Source organism: Triticum dicoccoides, chromosome 2B (genome assembly GCF_002162155.2).
Source record: "Triticum dicoccoides isolate Atlit2015 ecotype Zavitan chromosome 2B, WEW_v2.0, whole genome shotgun sequence".
Lineage (NCBI taxonomy): Eukaryota > Viridiplantae > Streptophyta > Magnoliopsida > Poales > Poaceae > Triticum > Triticum dicoccoides.
In genome coordinates, this window is record NC_041383.1 from 494104134 (window position 1) to 494128637 (window position 24504).

The 24504-nt window shown below is 47.4% G+C and overlaps 4 protein-coding genes and 1 long non-coding RNA gene across 6 annotated transcripts; 3 read left to right on the top strand and 2 right to left on the bottom strand.

The window, feature by feature from the left end:
* Nucleotides 1-1381: 1381 nt before the first annotated feature.
* LOC119364432 lies at nt 1382-2247 on the bottom strand. The gene is made up of 2 exons (XR_005174930.1): nt 1887-2247; nt 1382-1784 (listed from the first exon to the last, which is right to left on the bottom strand). It is a non-coding gene; the product is annotated as an uncharacterized LOC119364432 (long non-coding RNA).
* A 669-nt stretch (nt 2248-2916) lies between these two features.
* Nucleotides 2917-7857, top strand: LOC119364430 (mitochondrial phosphate carrier protein 3, mitochondrial-like). Its single transcript, XM_037629903.1, has 6 exons — nt 2917-3376; nt 3903-4264; nt 4354-4397; nt 6862-7076; nt 7172-7296; nt 7455-7857. The coding sequence occupies exons 1-6, from the start codon at nt 3071-3073 to the stop codon at nt 7510-7512; spliced, it is 1110 nt and encodes a 369-aa protein (XP_037485800.1). The 5' UTR covers nt 2917-3070; the 3' UTR covers nt 7513-7857.
* Nucleotides 7858-8803: 946 nt separating this feature from the next.
* On the top strand, nt 8804-15211 carry LOC119364429 (zeaxanthin epoxidase, chloroplastic-like). 2 transcript variants are annotated; one of them, XM_037629902.1, is made up of 17 exons: nt 8805-9075; nt 9169-9515; nt 11568-11730; nt 11837-11911; nt 12010-12110; nt 12196-12311; nt 12467-12678; nt 12859-12950; nt 13123-13237; nt 13444-13547; nt 13766-13811; nt 13902-13966; nt 14073-14162; nt 14255-14309; nt 14442-14530; nt 14623-14710; nt 14839-15211. In XM_037629902.1, the coding sequence occupies exons 1-17, from the start codon at nt 8944-8946 to the stop codon at nt 14917-14919; spliced, it is 1971 nt and encodes a 656-aa protein (XP_037485799.1). In that variant the 5' UTR covers nt 8805-8943; the 3' UTR covers nt 14920-15211. The 2 variants fall into 2 exon arrangements, with proteins under 2 accessions (XP_037485798.1, XP_037485799.1); XM_037629901.1 differs by having other exon boundaries at nt 8804-9515.
* Nucleotides 15212-16010: 799 nt separating this feature from the next.
* LOC119364434 (mitochondrial uncoupling protein 3-like) lies at nt 16011-18392 on the top strand. The gene is made up of 2 exons (XM_037629905.1): nt 16011-16511; nt 17587-18392. Exons 1-2 carry the CDS (start codon nt 16137-16139, stop codon nt 18121-18123), a joined length of 912 nt encoding a protein of 303 aa, XP_037485802.1. The 5' UTR covers nt 16011-16136; the 3' UTR covers nt 18124-18392.
* Nucleotides 18393-19223: 831 nt separating this feature from the next.
* Nucleotides 19224-23939, bottom strand: LOC119364433 (probable protein phosphatase 2C 40). The gene is made up of 9 exons (XM_037629904.1): nt 23470-23939; nt 23193-23364; nt 22834-22984; nt 22673-22736; nt 22025-22132; nt 21353-21478; nt 20996-21243; nt 19885-20087; nt 19224-19807 (listed from the first exon to the last, which is right to left on the bottom strand). The coding sequence occupies exons 1-9, from the start codon at nt 23689-23691 to the stop codon at nt 19773-19775; spliced, it is 1329 nt and encodes a 442-aa protein (XP_037485801.1). The 5' UTR covers nt 23692-23939; the 3' UTR covers nt 19224-19772.
* Nucleotides 23940-24504: the final 565 nt, after the last annotated feature.

Sequence of the window (24504 nt, forward strand, 5' to 3'; positions counted from 1 at the left end):
AAGGAGAACAGAGTTGGGATGGAGATGCAGAGCCTGCAGCTGATAATGGCGGAGGACAACATAGAAGAACTCGGAGAAAGGAGGCACCAGACTGGCGATGACTGCTCATGGAGAAGGGATAGAAGGTGCTCCCCTTGTCCTCGGCTGGACGGAGCCGGCACGGAGCGCAGTCTCCCCCATCTCGCTGCCTTGCACCGCCGTCATCAGGCGCGTGAGGGCGAGATTCTTCTGTGTCATGTTGGGGGGATCCAGAGCCAGTGAGTACAAGGCCGGTGGAGCCTCGGTCACTGTCTTGCAGGGCGCCATTACTCGCTGGAGGAGAAAGGATGAGATGGATCTGAAGATTTCAGAAGCAGGAGGGCAAGAGCAAGAAAGGGGATCTGGGGCAAGGCGAGTGATAGCAATGAAGGTAAGCCTAACCCAGGTCAGCCTTTTGTCAGTCGGGCAGTTGCCGAGGCAGCGTGGGGAAGCGAGACGCCCATGTCCAATCAACCGCCACGCGGCAACCAAGGCCGGAGGCTGTTGGGGCCCGCAGCGCTCCGCACTTGCCCTTTCGCTTCGCTTCTAAGCCAAGTCCGAGCACACCTTGGGCCCGGGGGCTACTGTCGGCGTTCTGAGAACGGGGGTCCCCAGACTTGCCTGCCTGCGGGCAGCGGCGTGGCTCAAGCAGAGGCCTAGTACGACCCGTCTTCATCAACCCAAGCACAAGACCCTCGCGAGGGGCCAAGCCTCGCGGGGCGAACGACACAAGACTTTCTCAGGGGCGGCCTCACCAGGTTGGCTCACGAGGAGGCAGAGAGGTCAAGGCAGGGGTACCTCGCGAGGTGATCATGACGCAAGCCATGACGATCGAGACCAGGCGGGCGCCAGCCTGCGCAGTGTCCTCGTTTCCTCTTTGGTGCAAAGGGGGCAAGCGCAGGCGCGGAGTACCAAGGCATCAAGCAAAGGTTACCATATCGATGCAACGAGACCAAGACCAGCAGAGCGGCAGGATGGAGGTCACGGTGGAGCCCAAGATGGCGTCATCGCAAGTTCCTTTGGCAGTCGAAGACCAACTTTAATGAGGATAACTTGTACCAGCTGTTCCCCTTTTAAATGGCCGTTGTTGGCTCCCTTCCCGCTCAATATTTGGGAAGAGGACGAGGGCCTCTATAAGTAGAGATAGCCACCACCACAGTAGAGGGGATCGGACCGAGAGCTCATCTCATCGAGAGACGATCGAATCCACCCAAGTAGAACACCACACCAGCTTAAGAACACCCCTCACGAGGTTGTTCTTCCTCTGTACTGTTCATCATCAGCCCCTGAGGCAATCCACCACACCACAAACTAGAGTAGGGTTTTGTGCACAAGTACATACTACAGAGATGATTAAAACACATGAAAGAAAAGTAGTACCGATTAACACCGACAAGAAGTGTCCTTACATACATCGGTTCAGTTTTATGTACACGTACATAGATGATCAGTACAAGATAAGGGAAAAAAGAAATCGGCTGGGACATATATTTCTTTGGATTACCTCCTCTTGTAGCCAGAAAAGCCCGCTGAGCTGCTACCATCGTTCTGGTCCAACAACCTCACTGGTGTACCTCTCGTGCATCCTTGGCAGTCGGCACCACCGCTGAATTTGTCCGGCTCACCATCGAGCACCATGGGGTCTCGTCGGGCATCTGGGAGAGGGTGTTCACCAGGTTTTCTAGGTCCATCACTTCTCCTGCGTCAGATGGCATGGGGAATATATCTTCCGTCCATGCAACATCCTCCCACCCTTCCATCGCCTCCTGCGCACATGGCCAGCCACCGTGAATCAAAAAGTTGAATCAAGAAAAATGGTGGTGGGGAATGGCTGGGCAATATGGAATGAACAACAGTGGAAACCATACCTGTGGAACAACGACGACGCTCAGTCCAGAACGGCGGTGAACATGCCCAGGTATGTAGATGATTAACACCGGCGGCAGGAGGTGCAGGAGATACACATGATTGGAGGAGGCGTCCGGCGGTGGCGCTAGGGATTGGCAGCAGTGGGGAATTGGGGAACGACCAAATCGATTGATCTAGATCGATCGCTCCCGTCACTTTGCTCCATGAAGCACCTCGTCATGTATTGGGTTGGGCTACTACATCTAGATGGGCTCTGGCTCCTCCTGTGAAGGGCGCGCCACAGCGGGTTCGGGTCACAGATGGCAGGAGGAAGGGCGAGCGCCGCTGGGAACGGAAGAAGGAAGAGGCAGCGATAGTGATAGCGATGAAGAGAACCAACCATCCCAAAACCGGACCCACCTATCGCTACACAAACTTTTCCTAAAAGAAAAACTTATCGCCTAGTACATAGCCCCGATGCACCAGAGGTTCTCATTTCCTCGGAGCTTAGTATTTTTCTTTTGAGACAATCTCGCATGCTTTATTCATCGCCCATAATGTTTACAGGAATAAAATCAAGATCTTTTGGTTGTCCTAACCAAACATGACGACCATAATCTAAGGACAAAGCATATCTAGCGAGATTGTGAGCCTCGAAATTCAAGCTCCTAAACTCATGAACTACTTTACATGAATGGAAAGAGTTTGCACGAAGAATTATTTCATGCACTATAGCTCCATAGCCAGCCGCCGAGTTCTTCTGGACATCTTCAACCACCCTCTTGCAATCTGAAGCAATTTGAATGGAACTCTCATAAAGATCCTCAGCCAGAGATTGGCCTTCCCTTACTGCTATTGCCTCTATTGGAGCTTAGTATCTGTAGCTATAGAACGCCAATATTTTGTTACGGCTGAATGGGCTTTATTTTTGGCAGGCCTTCTTACTGGGTGCACGCTCATCATTAGACCCGGCCCACCATCTTACACGAAGAGAAAAGGTGCCCATCCGTGTCCTTCGTTATAAAACCACTTCTTCGGAGCGAGGTGCCCTAACAAATCGCGCAGCCACCGGTCTCCCTCCCCCGCGAGCAAGTGGCGGCGAGCCTCACGCTCGCCTCCCTCCCTTCGACCCACAAGACAACCCACCCCCGCCCCGCCCCCAGGGGAAGAAGCAAAGCACCCGCGTAGCAGCCCAACCGCAGCCATGGCCGTCTCCGATAGATCGCGCAACGCGCTGCTCCCCAGCTTCCTGTACGCGGCCCCCTCCGCCGCCGCCACCTCCACCCCTTTCTCTGCCGTCGCTGGCATTGGTGCCCGCGGGCTCGTCGCACCTTCCCATGCGTCGGCGACGAGGCCGGCGGCGTGGGCGCGGGCGCCTAGCGAGCCGTCCCGGAAGATCGAGATGTACTCGCCCGCGTTCTACGCGGCGTGCACGGCCGGTGGCATCACCAGCTGTGGGCTCACGCACATGACCGTCACGCCCCTCGACCTCGTCAAGTGCAACATGCAGGTGAGCTTCTATTAGAGCTTTCTTGTCTCCGCGGTGCGTCAATGTATCCCTGATATAAACAAATGATATACTGGAGGCTGGTTAGGTTCTGATTGCGTGCGTTTGTCTCCAAAAATGGATAAAGCGTCTGGAATATGCTACGTAGCATATTCTGTGCGTTATGCGGTTCAGTTGTCAATGGATTCGTACAGATCGCATATTATTACATCTGTTTGTCTTATGATTCCTGTACATGATGTGATCTGGGCTAAATGATCCTGCCAGCGTGTTTGTTAACTGCTTGTGGATATTTCTATTTGGTTGGACGGGATACTGCAAAGCTGCTTGTGCGTAGACCCAGGGTTGGTTTACGTAATTGTTTGCATTTGTTACATTTTCAACAATTAACTGTTCTTGTGGACCAACTGTGAATGATTTGTGTGTGCGTGCGTGTGTGTGGTTTGTAGGCGTAGTTGATCTCCCTGCTATGCTTTATCATTGTACGAAACCAGTTAGTAATGAAATATCACTTTGCCTGTTTTATTAGATTGATCCAGCCAAGTACAAGAGCATCTCCTCTGGATTTGGTGTTCTCTTGAAAGAGCAAGGGGCAAAGGGTTTCTTCAGAGGCTGGGTGCCTACTTTGATTGGTTACAGTGGTCAAGGCGCTTGCAAATTTGGTTTCTACGAGTTCTTCAAGAAGTATTACTCGGATATTGCTGGACCTGAGAATGCAGCCAAGTACAAGACTTTGATCTATCTTGCTGGCTCTGCTTCGGCTGAGGTTATTGCAGATGTTGCCCTCTGCCCCATGGAGGCTGTGAAGGTCCGTGTGCAGACACAACCTGGTTTTGCAAAAGGTTTATCTGATGGGTTCCCTAAGTTTGTGAAGGCTCAAGGATATGCTGGGTAAGTCCGAGGCAAGTGACTGAAATATTGAAATCTATTGTTCTCTGTAACCGCAGTCTCACTCTTCTGAAACAATGCTGGGTATGCAGATTGTACAAGGGAATTGTTCCGCTCTGGGGCCGTCAAATTCCATGTGAGTATTTACTCCCTACTCTGTTGTCACCATGAATCCAGATTGCTTTCCTTAGGAGACATTTGCTACTCTAAATCATATAATGTCTGGGCAGTGGGCACCCTAGGAGGCAATCGCTACTCTAAATCATATATAAATGTTTGAAAACTAAATTTATTTGAAGAATCTAATGACCAATTTACTCTGTTATTGACGGATAAGTTGTGCTCCCCTAGAGTACATATGGCGATAGGAACCTTACTTCTGCTACCAGGGATACAGTGGAGTGCATTAATGATGCCTTATTATATTTTTAATTTTTGAACATAAGACGAGCCTAACTATTTGCATTGACATCACAGTCATGAATTTACTTGCACACAGTTCCTCTTGAGATCATAGTATGATTTCCAAGATTTTATGTGTGCATATATTGATATTTCCACACTGCTTGAGCTATACTTATTATAACTGGGCATAGGCTCCAATGGAGTGGTGTACACTATTTATGGACAATGGTCTCATTTCTTGCCGGTGACAAATCTTATTGTCTTTAACATACAAGGATCATGCATTTTCATCATGGCTTTAAGTCTTTAAGTGTTACACTTCAATTTACTACCATCTTGTGCGTGTGCAACTCTAGTATATTTTTGCTAGAATTTTTTTGTTGCACATCGTTCCTGTTATTCATGAAATCATACTATGATTTCTAAGATTATATACGTGCATATATATATTTTCCATACTGGTTGAGTTCTCTCTGCTGTTCTGGAGTGAAACTCCAATTAAGTAGCATATACCCCCTCCGTCCCATAATGTAAGACGTTTTTTGACTCTAGTGTATCGTCAAAAAACGTCTTGCATTATGGGACGGAGGGAGTATTTATGTGTGGATAGCAACCTCCAAACTTTTTTTTTCATTTGTTAAGACATTCTTTCATGGCAACTCCAGTATGGTTTTTTCTAGAATATTAACTCTTTGTTGCACATAGTCATGTTCTTCTTGAAGTCACACAATGATTTTTGAGATATATTTGTGCATATACAGAATTTTCACACTGCTTGAGTTATCTCTGTTGTACTAGAGTGAAACTCCAATTACGTGGCGTACATGTTTGTTAAGATGTTACTTTTTGTTTATTAACACATCTTTCATTGGGACTTCAGTATAGTTTTTTCTAGAATATTAACTCTTCGTTGCACATAGTATTGTTCTTCTTGAGATCACACAATGACTTTCAAGATTTATTTGTGCATATTTCACACTGCTTGAGTTATCTCTGTTATACTAGAGCGAAACTCCAATTACGTGGCATACATGTTTGCTAAGATATTACTTTTTGTTTATTAACACATCTTTCATTGGGACTTCAGTATAGTTTTTTCTAGAATATTAACTCTTCGTTGCACATAGTATTGTTCTTCTTGAGATCACGCAATGACTTTCAAGATTTATTTGTGCATATATAGAATTTTCACACTGCTTGAGTTATCTCTGTTATACTAGAGCGAAACTCCAATTACGTGGCATACATGTTTGCTAAGATATTACTTTTTGTTTATTAACACATCTTTCATTGGGACTTCAGTATAGTTTTTTCTAGAATATTAACTCTTCGTTGCACATAGTATTGTTCTTCTTGAGATCACGCAATGACTTTCAAGATTTATTTGTGCATATACAGAATTTTCACACTGCTTGAGTTATCTCTGTTATACTAGAGCGAAACTCCAATTACGTGGCATACATGTTTGCTAAGATATTACTTTTTGTTTATTAACACATCTTTCATTGGAACTTCAGTATAGTTTTTTCTGAAATATTAACTCTTCGTTGCACATAGTATTTTTCTTCTTGAAATCACACAATGACTTTCAAGATTTATTTGTGCATACACAGAATTTTCACACTGCTTGAGCTCTCTCTGTTGTACTAGAGTGAAACTCCAATTACGTGGCATACATGTTTGTTAAGATAGATTACTTTGTTTATTAACACATCTTCCATTGGAACTTCAGTATAGTTTTTTCTGGAATATTAACTCATCATTGCACATAGTATTGTTCTTCTTGAAATCACGCAATGACATTCAAGATTTATTTGTGCATACACAGAATTTTCACACTGCTTGAGCTCTTTCTGTTGTACTAGAGTGAAACTCCAATTACGTGGCGTACATGTTTGTTAAAAAAACGCTTAATGTACCGCTTAGGGCCATAGCAAAGTGTTTTGCCATCACTCAGCGTGCTTAAGTCACTTCAAAACTCTTTCTTGAACACCGGGTTTTCTATTCTCCTTGTTTCTGGTATATCAAACGATCAACTCGTAGTGACGGAGAATTACTTGCGGTTTGGATTATTTTACCTTCCGGTAGATTGTTTATGTATATATTATTCTTTTGCTTTGACACTGAACACTGGAGATGTTGTATTCTGCAGCGATACCAGCTTTATCACCATCTGATCATTTTGTAAAATGCAGACACTATGATGAAATTTGCCTCCTTTGAGACTATTGTCGAGAATATCTACAAGTATGCAATTCCTGCCCCCAAGAGCGAGTGCAGCAAGTCTCTCCAGCTCGGGGTGAGCTTTGCAGGCGGTTACGTCGCTGGAGTGTTCTGCGCAATAGTTTCGCACCCAGCTGACAACCTTGTTTCATTCCTCAACAATGCTCAGGGAGCAACTGTGGGCGATGTGAGCTTCCTGCTTTGTAACTCAGTCATTGAGCACCTTTTAACGTTTTGTCTTGGTCTTGTTTCTTACAGTATGTTTACTTTTTGCATGTGCAGGCTGTGAAGAAACTTGGCCTGTGGGGTCTGTTTACGCGTGGACTCCCTCTGCGTATCGTGATGATTGGTACCCTCACTGGAGCTCAGTGGGGCATCTATGATGCTTTCAAAGTCATGGTTGGACTGTAAGTATTCCATTTTTGGTGGCCCTCGGCCGCATTGGCCCTAGAGGCCAGTTATTAGTCTTCTTCATGGAAACTTAATCGTGCTTTGTCTTGTTCATGGAAACTTAATCGTGCTTTGTCTTGCTCACGGAAACTTATTCGTGTTTTGTCTTGTCCAGGCCAACTAGTGGTGGAGTTGCTCCGCCTGCTGCCGCTGGAGAGCAGATCAAGGGCTGAAGGCTTTGATTCTATATATACTGAATATCTAACAAGATTTTTTTGGCGCCGAATTGGATGATGACGAAATAGCTCATCTTTCATCCTTTTAAGAGCAAAACGATTTTTTTCAGGACTGCCTAGTCGCAGCCCTGGTAATTACTAGAAGTCAAGGCAGTTTAGGAACAATTTTCGGCACATGATCGTCTGGTTTAGGACGATTGCCTGAACCATAGCATACTTGCCCATTTTTGAAGTGTTATTATATGTTTCAGCTCTGTCAATAAAAGCTGTAATTAAGCGCTTGCTGATGGTTATATTTTGCTGGTCTGGTTTCACCAGCTTGTTACATTGCTGTGTTTTGAATCTGCTGTGTCAGAAGGTGTTGTTGCGATCTCGCAGAAAATGCGCAGAGCACTACTGCAATTGACTTGATTGAGCCCTGTTTTGGCCATTTGTTGATTGTTCATCAACAAATGTAGGGTTGTTGGCAAAATGCGCAAGTCTGGGTACTGCGTACAGCTGTTGTACCGTCGACCAAGTAAAAACCAAGCGTAGGGTTGTTGTACAGTCGACCAAGTAAGAAAGGTTTCAAACAACGATCTATTTTCGTACGAGAAACTACGTAGTAGAATGGCAAGATATGTTGGACTGTCGCTCTCTGAAACAGACGCCCAGCAAGAGAAGGGATGAAGCCATACGCCAACCAGGAAAAAGATCTCCCAACTCGTATGAAATACCAAGCTGCCACGTCTCATCGCCTGCTTCTCTAGTTGATCTCCTGATCCCATGTGGCGGCTTACTGCTACACAGAGGCACGCAAACTCTGTATGCAGTATCTGCAAATACAAAATGAAATAAGTGTGTTGGCTCCATACTGCATGGTTAGCGTAGCCGAATGGAGGAAAGACGAACTCCAATTGCAAACACGTAACCTGGAATTAACGAAAATGAAACAACGAAATGCAACTTTTCAAAAGAATAATAACAAAGAAACAACGAAATACGACTCGGACGAACAAAAACGCAAGGGTGAATAAGTGACTCTTGCATGGATACAGCGGGTTGTGTGTCCAACTTGAAGCTATCAATAATCTACTGTAAAATAAAATGGGTAACAGTGAGTTGCTTGGGCACCCTGTGTTACGCGCGCAGAAGATGGGAGGATAAAATCCTGGGCCAGGATGATCAATCCGATCCGACCTTCCAAATGGAATCCAGCGATTGGCTGCCGTTCGTCCTCCTCTGAGCCCCTCACCACCACGAGTCAGTCCCCTCCCCTTCCCCTTCACAGCTTCACTCCCTCTCCCCCTTCCACAAACTCCAGTCCAGCCGAGAGTTCTAGAAGCCAACCTTAACATTTCCCCTCCGGCCACAGCCTCCACTTGCCCAACAACGCTCTTCTCATTCTGCAACCCCGCGGGAGCGAGCTCGATCGGAACACTGGGGTCCATGCCCATGGCGCTCCTCTCCGCCACCTCCCCCGCCAAGACGCTCTTCTGCCACGAGGAGCAGTACCCGGCGCAGAGCGGCCTCCTCCTCTCGGCCCCGCAGTCCAGGAAACAGAGGGCGCGCGCCAGGCTGGTGGCGGCAATGCGCCCGCCGGGCGCGGCCGCCACGGAGACGGCCCCGGCGGCTTCGTCGTCGGGGGCCACGAAGGGGAAGCCTCGCGTGCTGGTGGCGGCAATGCGCCCGCCGGGCGCGGCCGCCACGGAGACGGCCCCGGCGGCTTCGTCGTCGGGGGCCACGAAGGGGAAGCCTCGCGTGCTGGTGGCCGGCGGCGGTATAGGGGGCCTGGTGCTGGCGCTGGCGGCTCGGCGCAAGGGGTACGACGTGACGGTGTTCGAGCGGGACATCAGCGCGGTGCGCGGGGAGGGGCAGTACCGCGGGCCCATCCAGATCCAGAGCAACGCGCTGGCGGCCCTGGAGGCCATCGACATGTCCGTGGCCGAGGAGGTCATGCGCGAGGGCTGCGTCACCGGCGACCGCATCAACGGCCTCGTCGACGGCATCTCCGGCTCATGGTACGTCGGCTCAACTCAATCGGCCGTGGCTGCTTATCAACTGCTGCTCACCCGCTCTCTGTCGCCCGCTTGCTCGTCGTGCCTTTCCTGCGCTGCAGGGAGCTTGCACGCTTGACCGTTCCGCGGTCGCACTAGTATTAGTATTAGCGCGCAACGTGCGTTACCTGAGCAAGTGATTTCTCTGCTGATCCCACGACCACCACCACGCACGCACGCACGCACGCACGCACACACGGCGCCGCCCACGATGGCCCCGCCCTACCCGGCCGGGCAAGAGTGAAGCCTCCGCGCGGCGGCTTCCCATTCGCCCGTAGCCGCCACGTTCCCCGACCGCCCAAGCGCACCGAGGCACCAATCCTGGAGCGCACCGCACTCCGTTTTCCCACCACTACGGGACAGCGACCTACACATCCGACTCGGCTCACCTCCGCTACAAAGAGAAATTCATTCCTCCGTTTCCGTGCCCGGTCCCCCCTGCCTGTCGATCACAGGATTTGCAAAACAAAAGAATAGGAAAAATGGAAGATTTGATTGCCATGACATAGACAATCCTGTGAATTTTTTTCAGAGGTCAGACCTCATGTGTAAATTCCTTTGGAATCAGCACCTTGAAGACCCAATCCTGAGGAATTTTAATGGCCCAATCCTTTGATCCAAATGCGTTTCATAGGAAACAATCCTGAGGATTGATATCCCATGAAAATCCTGTGAAAATCCTCCAATCCAAAGAAGACCTAAAATTTCGTTATCCCGGCGCGTCGGCGCAAGATACCAATCATGGGTGTGTTCGCGAGTACCGGTGCCCGGCGCCGGCGGTCTCATCCCTCCCCTGCCACCCCCACGTGTCTGCTCTCACCCATCCCGATCGCCAGGCTAAATAGGTACTCCTACTAGAAGATGTTCTCCTTGTGTACAAAACAAAACCCAGCCTAACTGCCGAGAGCGTACATTTGGAGCTCCAGTCCAGGGCATGTCCACTCGGGCCGACTCGAATTTTTAGAGGAGAGTCACTACACACTGACCGGCAGCGAGCACTCTCTGCTCATCACAAGCTCAGCTTCCACGGGGACTTCCCGGCTGCTTGTCTACTGTCACAAATTCCTCCTCATGCCAAGCTCCAGCTGCGCCCGCGTCTCTCCCACGGGCACGGCGATCTCCGCCCCACCCGCCTCCTCCTCGTCGACAACACTCCGGCGCGTACTCGCCTTCCACCCACCGCGCGCGCCGCAGGGGCGCTGCGTCTGCCTTTCTGGTTCCGTAAGGTGCACTGCGGAGGTCGCTGACGCGGCAATGCACGCGCCCAGGCCGCCGGACCCCAAGCCGCGCGTCCTGGTCGCCGGCGGGGGGATCGGCGGCCTCACCTTCGCACTTGCAGCCAGGCGGAAGGGCTTCCAGGTGCTCGTGCTGGAGAGGGACATGAGCGCCGTCCGCGGGGAGGGCAAGTACCGGGGACCCATCCAGCTGCAGAGCAACGCGCTCGCCGTCCTCGAGGCCGTCGACATGCCCGCCGCCGACCAGATCATGGACGCCGGATGCATCACCGGCGACCGCGTCAACGGGATCGTCGACGGCATCTCCGGCTCCTGGTACTAATCACGTTTCACTCACACGAGTAGCCCACTGCTTGGTTGCTTGTTATACTACTACCAAGGATTTGTCCGCTTGCGCCTAAAAATGCTGGGATTTCTCTCTGGCATCAAGTTCTTGTGCAAGCTAGCCTAAGAAGACTCTGTTCACGTGCTACAGTGCACTATCGCCACTTGGTACAACCCGATTGGTAGCAGTTCTTGCTCACCTGCTTTAGTACGCCATACCATAGCAAGTAGTACAGCTCACACTTGATTGGTTAATCATAGTAGACCTGCAATTAGTCAATGATAGCAACACGAGCGAATGAATAATACAATGTAATTTGTTGCTTACTTATCGATGTTGATTTGTATAATTAAATTAAACATGTAGAGTACTTACTTGTGCTTATTCTACTGCATATTTGAATTTGCTAGTTGATCAGCTTCAAGATCCATTTGACCGAGCCATGTTGGTATGCAGGTACATCAAGTTTGATACCTTCACTCCTGCGGCTGACAGAGGGCTCCCGGTCACAAGGGTCATTAGCCGCATGACGCTGCAGCAGATTCTTGCCCGTGCCGTCGGCGACGACGCTATAATGAACGATTGCCACGTTGTCGACTTTACTGATGATGGCAACAAGGTGAACCATCAGTTCAGTTGTCTTTGAGTGGTCATCTCAGTGCAAAACTGGCTCACAATGCTATGGAAAAAGTCTAATGTTTGTAACATTCGGCGGATAACTGCAGGTCACCGCGATATTGGAGGATGGGCGGAAATTTGAAGGTGATCTCTTGGTTGGAGCAGATGGCATATGGTCAAAGGTAATGTAGTCAGTTGCCTTTTCAAAAATAGGATCAAAGATGACCTCAACACAGATTTATTTTGAGGGACCTGAATTAATATTAAGTTCATTGGATAGGTGAGGAAGTCGCTTTTTGGCGAAACGGATGCATCTTATTCAGAATACACTTGCTACACCGGAATTGCAGACTTTGTGCCTCCTGATATTGACACAGTCGGGTATGCGGCTCAGATCTTAGAATGAGCACTGTCATTTCCTCTAATTGGAAATACTAATGCGCCTCCTCTTCTTCCTCTGTTGAAGGTACCGAGTGTTTCTTGGTCACAAACAATATTTTGTCTCCTCAGACGTTGGTGGTGGTAAAATGCAGTGGTATGCATTTCACAAGGAACCTGCTGGTGGTACTGATCCTGAGAATGGTGAGTGCCCAGAGGGAAGCTTTTGCACTAAGTTAGTTAAATGCTACCTTCCTCGTATAGTCGTATAGTTTATGATGTGAATGGGGGAAATATATTTGATAGGCATTGCCTATGTGCTTGTCATCCATTCATCCACTAATGCTGTATATTGACAGGCAAAAAGAAAAGACTGCTCGAGATATTTAGCGGTTGGTGTGATAATGTCATAGATCTGCTAAATGCAACTGAGGAGGAAGCAATTCTTCGCCGGGATATATATGACCGGCCACCTACTATCAACTGGGGGAAAGGTCGTGTCACCTTGCTTGGTGACTCTGTCCATGCTATGCAGCCAAATCTGGGACAGGGTGGCTGCATGGCTATTGAGGTACATAATTACTTAGCCATGCCTATGATATCATTGTCACTATCAGAAATTCAGCACGGTGGATAGGTTTCTTGCCTTGGTGCTGTGAGACATAGTACTCGCTGATCAAATAACTTGTCACTTGTTATAGGATGGTTACCAGCTACTTGCTGCTCTAAAATAACTTGTCACTTGCTATAGGATGGTTACCAGCTGGCTGTAGAGCTTGAGAAGGCCTGGGAAGAGAGTGTCAAGTCTAGAACTCCTGTGGACGTTATTTCCTCCTTGAGGAGGTAACTATTTCTTTCCTTGTGTTGTACTCGTAGCATGTTAGTTTGTTCAGATGGTATTGCTTTTAGCATCCAGTAGAATACTAACAGAATCCAATTCCAAAGCTGCCCTATTATTATGTCCTTGGTAAGTCTGACTGATGGGCATGGTATTTGTTTGCATGTTTGTCTGCAGTTATGAGAAGGAGAGAAAGCTACGTGTTGCTATCATACATGGATTGGCAAGAATGGCGGCAATCATGGCTACCACTTACAGACCATATCTAGGTGTGGGTCTGGGACCTTTGTCGGTAAGTCAAGAACTACACAGCTTTGTACTTCTAAACACATTTAGTTGGTTTTTGTCTCTCGGCCTGATTAAAACTGCTTGTTGAGTTGGCCACCCGTGATTTTATTGGATATATGAAGCAAGGTTTAAAACTAGATTACCTGCTTCATAAGAGTATTATCAAACAATGTAGACTAAAATTACTATATGGATATTTGTCACATGTAGTTTTTGACAAAGTTGAGGATACCGCATCCTGGAAGAGTTGGCGGCAGATTTTTCATCAAGGTTGGAATGCCTTTGATGCTGAGCTGGATTTTAGGTGGCAACAGGTGATTCTTTTGAGCTATAAGTTTGTTTCCATTTCGAGCTCATAAGTAAATGGTGCTGTACTTTTTAATGGAATTTGTAAATACAGAACAATATTTTATTTTCATTAGGGTTAGATGCCTTCTCACCATGCACAGAAGGACTTCCCAATTGTCTCTTCTTACTCTCCATCTATTAATCATGATGGAAATACGATATGAATATTGTTTTTGATATGCAGTTCAAAGCTAGAAGGAAGACCGTTAAGTTGCCGGCTTTCTGACAAGGTATATTTCTAAAAGACATGTAAACACCTAATAACTGTACAAAACAAGATAACTATTTGAAAATCTCTGACATTTAGCATCCCACTGTAGGCAAGCAACCAGCTTGGTCGATGGTTTCAGGATGACGATGCATTGGAACAAGCTATGGGTGGAGAGTAAGTTCATTGCTTATCCTCTGGTTTCATTTTGAACCAGACATGTTCTGCATACTACTTTCAGCGCCTTTGAAAAGAGTAGTTATTTGAGTGACACTATTCACAGGTGGTACCTCTTCCCTATGAGCTCTGGAGGCGACTCTGCCTTGCAGCCCATTCGTTTGATCAGGGATGAACAGAGGACAATCTCTATTGGGTAGGTGTACATAGCAAAACTATTTATCTTTATACAACACTTTTTTCCTCAAGGCGTTGCAGAATAAAACAAATGTCTCTTTTTCTTGGCAGAAGCAAACCAGATCCGAGCAATTCTGATTCTTCGTTGTCGTTCCCCTTGCCACAAGTAAGTTATTAAAATGATATGTGGCAAATTTTTAGTGTTACCCGTTTAATCCTCAAAATTGCACCCATGGCTGCATTTTCCTTTGTCGATAAACTTCTTAACTTCCCTTTGATCTGTTGAACTTCCTTGTAGGTATCAGAGATCCATGCTACTATCACATGCAAGAATAAGGGTTTCTATTTGACCGATCTCGGAAGCGAGCATGGTACATGGTTTAACGAGTAAGTTCTGAGAGCAGCCTGATTCCACTCTCTTGCTCCAGAAGTCAAAACTTTACAATGTTAACCCGTTCTCTTCCGTGTGAAATCTCCAGCAACGAAGGCAGACGCTACCGGTTACCTCCAAACTTCCCAGTTCGTTTCCACCCTTCTGATGCCATCGAATTTGGTTCAGACAAGAAGGTAGCCGTATCCTGTTCTCCATATCTTACCTTTGCTTCCTATCTGCCCGATGACCCAGTCAATCATGATTCATCGTGAAATGCCCACTTCTGGATTCAGAACTCTGATCAACTTGAGCAAATTTGCAGGCCATGTTCCGGGTGAAGGTGCTGAGCACGCTTCCATACGACTCCGCGAGAGGTGGAGAAGAAGTTCTGCAGGCAGCATGAGTGGGGACTTCAGTGATCCCTTGTCACCAGCCACTGTACAGCATTCTTCAGTAAACAGCCGACACTGCATCACGGAAAGAAAAAGAATTGTAATTTTTGTACTCATCCAGATATCCAAAGCAGGATTTTGAATAGTTTCTGACAGAATTACTACGTTGCAGTTCTACGAAAAGAACTCAGGGTGTAAAATAGGGGTAGGCAATTTTAGCTGTTGCCACTGTAATACGTACATTGTTGTGCTATTAACACGTGTTCACATTGCAATACAGAAAACATGTTAATACACCATGAACACCATGCCGCAATGGATTCGTTCTAAGGTATATGCACCAGTAGCTTGTAGTTTGATATTTTCTCTTTGTAAGAGCGAGACTTAGGACCAAGGAACCAACAAAGGCCTTAAGGCCTCTGTCATGCCCGAGTGGTCATGCCGCTATGCTCTCATTGGGCTTTACTTCGGAAGGGGCTGTGGTGCTTGGGCTTGGCCCAACTACAGGAGTCGAGGTCGCTGGTTATAAACGAAGAGAGCAGCACATGGGAAAGGCATGGAACTGATTGAAAAGTCTGAACCTTCTCACCCCCCTGCTTCCGTTCCTCACCCTTCTGCTACCTGTATCTCATCCCTCTTCTGCTGGTCCTCACCCCAAATTCCCCTTGTATCCCTTGATTTGTACTCGATATTGGTACTGATCTGACTGTCCGTCCCATATCCATGTTTGGGTCGTGACAGCCTCCTTTGGTTCATAGGATATGATGAAAGAAAACCACATGAAGGGAGATGAAATGTATCTCAATTCGTATAAGAAAATATATGTCATTTGATGCATGTGATGATAATTTTTTTTTCATTCAAAATGTGAAGGATTGGTTCCAATGCTATATAGGAATGGGTAAGCCTACAAACCAAAAGATCCTAAAAAAAAATCTACAAAATTCCTATCCTTTGGCAGTACAAAATTCCCAAAGGAGGCCAGTAATCGTCAGCGGCTGAACCTTAGGATCATGACGGTGGATCCAAGACACGCGGTGGTGTGGTCTTCGCCGCCGCGACCGTGGCTCGCCGTCGAGGTGCGGGATCTGGGGCGGAACCACTTGATCGCAGCCCCGCACAGACCGATTCTACAGCCGTTGGATCATCCTTGTTCGGTCCAGATGCACGCGCGGTAGGCATGTATACTCCACCGGTACGCCGAGTGAGGTGTCTGTCCTCGTAAGCCATGTCACCCCGGGCCGCCGGCGACCGCCGCGGGAGCGAGACCCTAGCCAAGGTCTCCCTCTCGTCGGTCTCGGCCGCCGCGGCGGAGGTCTCCACCTTCCCCCTCGACGCCCTCAAGACGCGCCTCCAGCTCCACCGCAGCACCGGTGGTGGTGGTGGGGGTGGCGGCGGCGGCGTCTTACGCGTCGCGGGCGAGCTCGTCCGCGACGGGGGGCTCTACCGGGGCCTCTCCCCCGCCGTCCTCCGGCACCTCTTCTACACCCCGCTCCGCATCGTCGGCTACGAGCACCTCCGGTCCTCCCTTGCCAGCGGGGGCCGGGAGGTGGGCCTCCTCGAGAAGGCGGTTGCTGGGGGAGCCTCCGGCGTCGCCGCGCAGGTAAACATATCTCTGTGAATATCAGATCCGTAGAAGTGCGATGCTCTTGTGCCTGCAAGGCGTGTGCAATTCCGCTTGGCTAATCAGGGAGCTTTTGATCTGTGCTATGGTGGAGAAATGTGATCTCCTGAACTAGATTGAGAACTTGGTAATATTACGCTTTCAAAATAGTAAATCTGAAATCATGTCCGTTGGAGAACTAAGAGAATGTATATCTGAAAATAGCATGGCTTTTTGGATGCCGCAACACGTTATTCATTTTAAACACTGCTAAGCATCGCCATTCTTTTACATACGTATGAAGAAGTGTATTAGGGGTGTATCTTTTTCATTACATAACTTAAATTATAAATATTGCTGGCATTCCACCTTATCCTCATGTGATGACTATATTTGCTAATACCTCCGTGGTACATGAAGCCACAGTGGCGTCCATCTTGGCCGTGGCATCAACCTCAATCATGTCCGCTACATCGGCTAATAATGCTTCAATGAACTATAAGATTGTGATCAAAACTTTTAGTGGACACGGACACACGGTGCGTGTCACACACTCTACGTCAGTGTGATTAGGGACTAGGGATTGCAATTCACAGCGTAGGATTCGGGACTGAGGTCCAGGGTACTCAGTGATGCCCCATCAGGGTTGTGAACTTGCTGGATACAATATGGTTTGACTAGCACTATCATCCAGGCCTCAATCATATTGCTCGCTGTTAGGCTTCACAATGGGCAAATAGGTGTGAGGTGCGGTGTTTCTGATGGCCAGATGAGAAATTATGTACAGATTTGAATCAGTATCATCTAACTGAACTAGTCAACATAACCCCCTCCCCCTCCCCTGGATGGTTGGCAATTCATCACTACACCCCTTGCGTGATATAAATGGTACTTGCATGGTTGTATCCCTGGAGAAATATGTGATTTGAAGAAGGAAAGAAACAGCCAGTGATCAGCATGTTATAGTTATGTGCTAGATTTAGAATCATGGTCTCTTAACAAATGTAAGTATTTCCTTGCCCTATATATTGCTATCTAACGCAATAGTTAATGTGCCTCCTACTTTGCAGTGCAGGTGGTGGCAAGTCCAGCTGATCTCATAAAGGTAAGGATGCAAGCAGACAGCAGATTGTTGACCCAAGGCATTCAATCTCGGTACACAGGAATCTTAGATGCCTTCACAAAAATCATCCGTGCAGAAGGTTTGTTGGGACTTTGGAAGGGGGTTGGTCCTAATGCACAGCGAGCATTTCTTGTCAACATGGGCGAGTTGACCTGCTATGACCAGGCAAAGCATTTCATCATCCGCAAGCAGATCTGCGACGATAATCTGTATGCTCACACACTGGCCTCTGTTGCCTCTGGTCTGTCTGCGACTACATTGAGCTGCCCAGCGGATGTGATCAAAACCAGGATGATGAACCAGGGCCTGGAGGCGAAAGCTCTATACAGGAATTCTTATGATTGTTTGGTCAAGACCGTCAAACATGAGGGCCTGACAGCATTGTGGAAGGGTTTCTTACCTACATGGGCCAGGCTTGGCCCATGGCAGTTTGTGTTCTGGGTTTCCTACGAAAAACTCCGACAGGCATCAGGTATTTCTTCGTTCTGATAGTGCTGGCTGAGTTTTCATGCAAGAGGCATACATATCAAAGATACTGTTATTTCTGAACCTTTAGTCTGTGGCCACGTATTACTGTGCCCATGTGCATTTACGTTTAATTTGGGTCTGAACTCTGAAGTCTATATCTGATGGTGCAGCAGCAAGCTCATAGATTTGTCACTCCTTACAAATCACATTTCCTCATACTCTTCATTTTGGGTGCTATTCATGTACTCCCTGTTCAGACAAGAATTCGAAAGCTCGCCCTTTTGTGTTCATGTGCGCACAAGCAGTCATCTTGCACTGCAGACCTGTTGCAGGTGCTCGGTATCTCTTGCACCACAATATGTGTATGTGCGCAGACCAGGTCGCTTCTGGCTTCTGTCCAGCTCTTTTGAGGAGCTCAAGTGGATCCCCGGAGTCATGTGCTTCTTTTGGGGAGCCAGGGCGACTCATGTGCGGACTACCTGCTCTATCATATTCATTGCACAGCGACTCATGGGCATTGGAATCAGGTGCAAGGTGGTAGTATCTAAGTCTGTTGCGGGAATCTGATAAGTAAGCGTGAAAGTTGGATGAGCGTGTTCTGCAAAGATTTCAGTTGCTGCTAAAGTTAGAATCTGGTCAAAACGCCACCGCAGAGAGCAGGAACTGAAGATAACCTGAAGAATGATTGCACTTGAATACAAGCGTGCAGAGACGGTTGTGCAAAGCCTGCGTATTTTCAGGGGTTTTCATTTAGCATCTGCGTGTTTTCAGGTCAATGCTTCGATTGAGGCGCTAGTGTTTTTTTTAGAGAGACAGAAAGAAGAGGCGCCAAGGGCTTGCTTGGCACGGTAAATCCCGGTAGGCACATAAAAATTAGAACCAATTCAAACACCCCTACAAGTGTAACACAGGCTGAACTGTAGTGCTGAGCAATCCGGCGACCGGGTAGAGGAATTATCAGCAGTTGCTATGGCCATCTAAATTAAGCACCGTGTACTGGGCAAACAAGCCATGCTTTTATCATCCTCTTGCCCATATTGTCAAATCTAGAGACAGTGAAAACCATAAATTTTGCCAGCCGGAAGGGTGAGCCGTCACGTCATTCACAAGGAATACAGGGGTACAAAGAAAAGGTGAACATGTCTTGTTTACTCACAGCTAATCCTTAGGTGTTAATTACAGTATTGAACCATGGAAGATACGGGCATGATTCCGATAGGGGACGGGCCAAGTGACCTTAATTCAGATCTGCCCAAAATGAAATTCAGGATCTCACAGCTAATCCTACTTGGCAAATTCAACGCGGCGGCTATGTGTCACGCTTCTATACGATGGATAATTTACATGGTGGCTGACCTTAGGAGAGGTAGCCGTTAACACGCCTTCGTCCTGTTTATGCGCCGCCACTGAGAGAAAGCCCACTGAACATGTTGGTATCAACAGGCAATTCCCTTGCTCCATAGCATCACAAGACGAGGAGTATCTTTTGATTTGGCGCTTCAACACAAGTCCCTCCCTCCCTCTTAATCCAGCTGTTCATCTTAGATCCTAACTCCATGATAATACATCTAACAGATCAACCATTGCAAGAGTGCCAAGTGTCAGCTATGCGTCGGTCTTTCGGAATATCGTTAGATGGTTGCTCCCGAGATGACTCTTGCCCTTGGTTACTACTCGCTTGACCCACTGTTTCTTGAGGAGGAATCTGCAAGTATAGGAAGATTTATTCCAAATGTGGCTTTCAGGCTGAAAAATAGGTCAGAAGAGTGGAAGATATAATACCGCGTGAGGGCCGCTTTCCCTCCATTGCTTCTTTCTTCTCCTGGCAACTGTGGCAAAGGAACGGACCATCCCAGGGACACACCTTTCCTGGCTTTGACAAACCTTCGTGTATCGATATCCCCTGACCAGACTCTAACTCTACTTGACAAATTGCACATACAAAGAGCTTGAACATATTTCGGACTGGATACTCAGAGTCTAGCCTGCATTCACCAGAAATAAAATGACAGCAATTAATAGATAATAACAATAAAAAAGTTTGGATGAACCCAACTGGTAAGCCATTCAGCTTCATAAGGTGTTTACACATGAGGTAAAACTGAAGCATTTCAATAGTTCAAGGTAGTATTTTAAATGGTTTTAAAGTTCAGTGTCGAAAATTGAACTTTCGCCATAAGTTTAGGATTGGATGGCTGACATTTCTTTCTCTTTTGATGTTTGTGTCAAGTTCTGGATGAACACTATGGTGGGGGAGTTTGAGTTGTCCTATTGTTGTCAATCTATGGTGGAACCCAACAAGGCGTATGGCAAAATATGGTGTTTTCACGAGACACGACAATTGTTGCCAATCAAACATCGAATCATATTTTTTGACAAAATAATCTTGAAGGACTGAATCCAAATATTTAGCAATGCTACAAAGGAAGTATAGCGCCCTAAAATAATAATTGTCGAAAGAAGACTTATTGCCTGGTTGGTAAAATGTAATGCTAGCCAAATGTACTAAATAAAACACAAATCTAACATGTGATAGCCTAAACACAGAAACACCTGTACCAACCTGACTTCAGTCGAAAGGGCTATGCCCAGTTTCGTTGGATGTTAAGGTGTTATATAGTAGAAAACCCGTACCCAATGCTCAATCAAAATGATATTTTCTATTAGATGTATGGCATCAACCGTTGTCACAGAATCTAACAGAACCTGTGTTCCAGGCTTCCAGCATATACAAATTATCAGAAAGCTAAACCACTACTATTAGTTTAGCACGAGTAGCGAGGAAGTGTTTCCCAAGTACGAGTTATTGTTTAGTCAGGAAGCTTTGGGTTCACCTTATAATTGTGTGTGAACTAGTATGGATCCATCGACGCGATGGAGAAAGGGAACATACCATCTTAGTAGAGATGGGCACCCATCCTCAAAGACTTCCTCCACCAAGTCGGGCTCAGAAGTACGTTCCGTATCAGCATGCGATAATGTGTCTGATGTTCTTTTTCTGATGAATATATTTTTCAAAAGACTAAAACCATTCCGTGCCTTCTTTCGAGAATGTATAGTGGATTTCGGTTTTTCTGGTGGTATTATGTCAATAACAATACAAGTTGTATCATCCCTTAATCCTTTTGAATCCACTGCTTCCTGCAAAAGATCAACAGTAAAGGACAATTTTATTCTAATGCACAAAGACATGGTACAAACTGAGGATTTCAGGTTGTATGCTAAGAAATGAGTGGTTAAGTGGCTGTACTTTGACAATTTGATCCGCTGCAGCATCTGGAGGAAGCCCTCGTGCGCAACTAAAAGCCATTTCGGCAGTCAAGGCATCCCAAACACCGTCACTTGAAATAATAAGACGACCTCCAGTACTAGATAGCTGTAGCAAGCATTAGAAGACATTAATATTTCCAAAATATGATTAAAAATCTTCATAAAACACTTTATTACAAGAATGCAGATTTTTCACACATGGGTACAGGCAAAACTTTTTGCAAAATGCACCTTGTATATTTCAAGAGGCAATATGGATTTTGTGTGGATGTGCCACATACATGTGCACTTGAGAAACATCATGCAAAAATATGAACTATTTGTGAACCACAAAAATCTTTACTGCTACAAGACTCTTGCTATGTTTGCAAATATATCGTATCTTTTCCGTACAATACACAAAATAGAACTAGGATTTTTTTTCAGATGGTGTTGAATTTTACAGGTTGTGCTTCTGCAATAGGTTGCAGAACACCAATGTCTATCAAATTTACACAAAATAGATATTTCACAAAGTGACAAGAAAATAAAGATGACGAAGACAACGAGAATATTCAGAGAGTAGAACTTCTGGTACCTATCACTTTTATTGTGACGTTTTGAATTTGGTTCTGTACAGAACAGACGTGAAGAAAACTTTAGGACAATGTACCTTGATCTGCTTCACAAAAGGAACAGGAATGATAAATTCACCAACATCCTGATCACCAATTGATCTTGATAGGCATAAACCTCCTGGCCAACATCTAAGGGGGCCAATCTGGGTGGGCAATGAAGGAAAGAAGGGTCAAGCTAAAGGTGTGCATCAGACCTATTAACACAATTATGGTTCAGGGAAACATGAGAAGATTTATATACTATATATGTAATCATGATAATGTGCAAGCGCAAAGTTTTGAAATGAACTACCGAACGGTGAACACTCGACAGCATGTAGAGTAGGCACTTATTAAAATTCCTAGGTACACAAAAAAAAGGTAAGTGTGGTTCTAAACAAAAATTAGTACTTGTATAGTAAGTTGATTCATTAGTCCCTGCAGATTAAAATAACAAAGAAACAATCAAACAATTAAAAAGGGGCGAATTTGAAGTAAACAGCAAGCCCTAGTCACCAAATGAAAATTCTACGCGTAGTAACTTGGTACAAGTCAAATCAGTCGCTAACGGATAGCAACACTTTCATAGCTACATCTTTTCAAAGTCATGAAAATATAAAGATCCAACTTTAGAAAGTTCCTTGGCTGCCAACACGCAAAATAGAGGGAAAACTTGAGGAGAAGCAAAAGATGAAGAGCAAAACCTCAGCTCCACCAACAATATTTAGCCTGCCAACTTCACCTCCACATTCTGTTACACGTCCAACTCTACAAATGGAGACCAGAAAGTGATAAGAAGCAGCGACATATACTCATGAAGAGAGCAACGGAATTAATGCTTTCGTGATATATAAACAAATCTTACTCCTCCCCGCTAGCATCAAAACGATGATCAGCCGACAGGTAGTAAATTGAACCCTCTGCTTCAAGAACACATCGAGAATCGCCGACAGATGCGGCAGTCACAACGGAGCCGTCGATTATGACGAGCGTCACGGTTGTCCCCGAAGAGTGTGCTGAAAGACAGGAGAGGACAAACAAGGTTCAGCACTGGTACTGTAGGAGCGTACTAGCAGCACGAGAGCATGGCCATGCCCAATTTGAGTTGATGACCACCCAAGCTGTGTGTACTTGTAGACATGGCAGTAATTGGTACTAGTAGTAGTACTAGGAATGGAGGGTCTTAATTAGCTCCATGTATAAATGGGAGCTGGGAATTTTGACCTCTTGTCTGGAAATCCTTGTCGGTCTTGACGAAGCCGGCGACGAGCGCCCTGGGCAGCGCGGCGAGCCACTCGTCCCTGGTGAGGTGGGCGGGGACGCAGCCAAGCACATTGGCGAGGAGCCTCTCCTTGGCGTACACCGCGGCGGCGGCCCCGTTGTGGCCGTCGAACATCTGCAACCAGCGGGAGCCAGACAGACACCTCTCAGAGTCACAGCAGATCGCCGGGCGAGATGAAGTGTGTAAAATGCAGCGGACGCGTGGGGACGGGGAGCTTACGGCGAATGCGGAGAAGGATGCGCCCGGGTGGCGCTCGCAGCCCTGCTTGAGCAGCGCGTAGTCCTCGCCCTTCCTGGCCCGCGCGGCCTGGCCCGCGGCGACCCCGGGCCGCTCGCCCCCCGCCGCGTCGGCCCGCTCCGCCGACGCCTCCCGCAGCAGCAGGTCGGCGAGCGCCATGCTCCCGTGGCGCCGCCTGGGCGTCCTCACCTCCGCCACCGCCATCGTCGCTCAGATCCCAGCCGCGGATCCGGCGCGCATGGCAGGCGGGCTAGCTAGCTGGCTGGGCGAGAGAGAGCACGCGCGCGGGACGGGTCTCTGGCTCGCGCTGGCAGGCAGGCAGGCAGGCAGGCAGGAGGGTTGGCCTGGCGGTGGTGGTGTGGTCGGGTAGCGCGAGCGAGCAAGCGGCCCCAAAACTTTCCGCTGCCTTTTTTGCCTGGGCGCGCGAGGCGAGGGCGAGCTGTTGCTTTGCGGGATCGGCGAGGGTGGTGGGGGGCCCGGCACTCACATGGGGCGCGCCGCTCCCAGAGAGAGAGAGAGGAAGACGACGCGCAAATCCAGCCCGCTCCCACGCGCGCCGTCCCCGGCCGGACAAATTTATTGCGCGCCACCAATCAAATCGCCCAGCGTTGCGTTTTTAACGGACGCGCCGCGCCACAAAGGTGGGCTGGGTCGGGTCTGGGTCTGCCGTTGTCACACGACGAGGTCGGTTTTTTCTTTTAGAGAATAGTAGAAGGCGTAGTCTACCCGATCGTAGTCCCAAGTGAGTCCCGTGAGTATCTACAAAAACGAGTTTGGACTGTAACGACGATTCCTTTTCTATGCATGGCTGGGTCGACATAGGGGAAGACGACATGGAAAAGTAGCAGCAACAGGTGGCTGCGCCTTGAGATATTTTGAAACTGGCTTCACAAAAGTTATGTCATCTTTAAGGCTGGTCATAGTGGGAGTAACATAGGTAGTAACATAGATGCCACGTAAGCAAAAATGGTGATGTGGCAAGTAGTTAATAAGGAGAGAGGCAAATAGAGTAACATA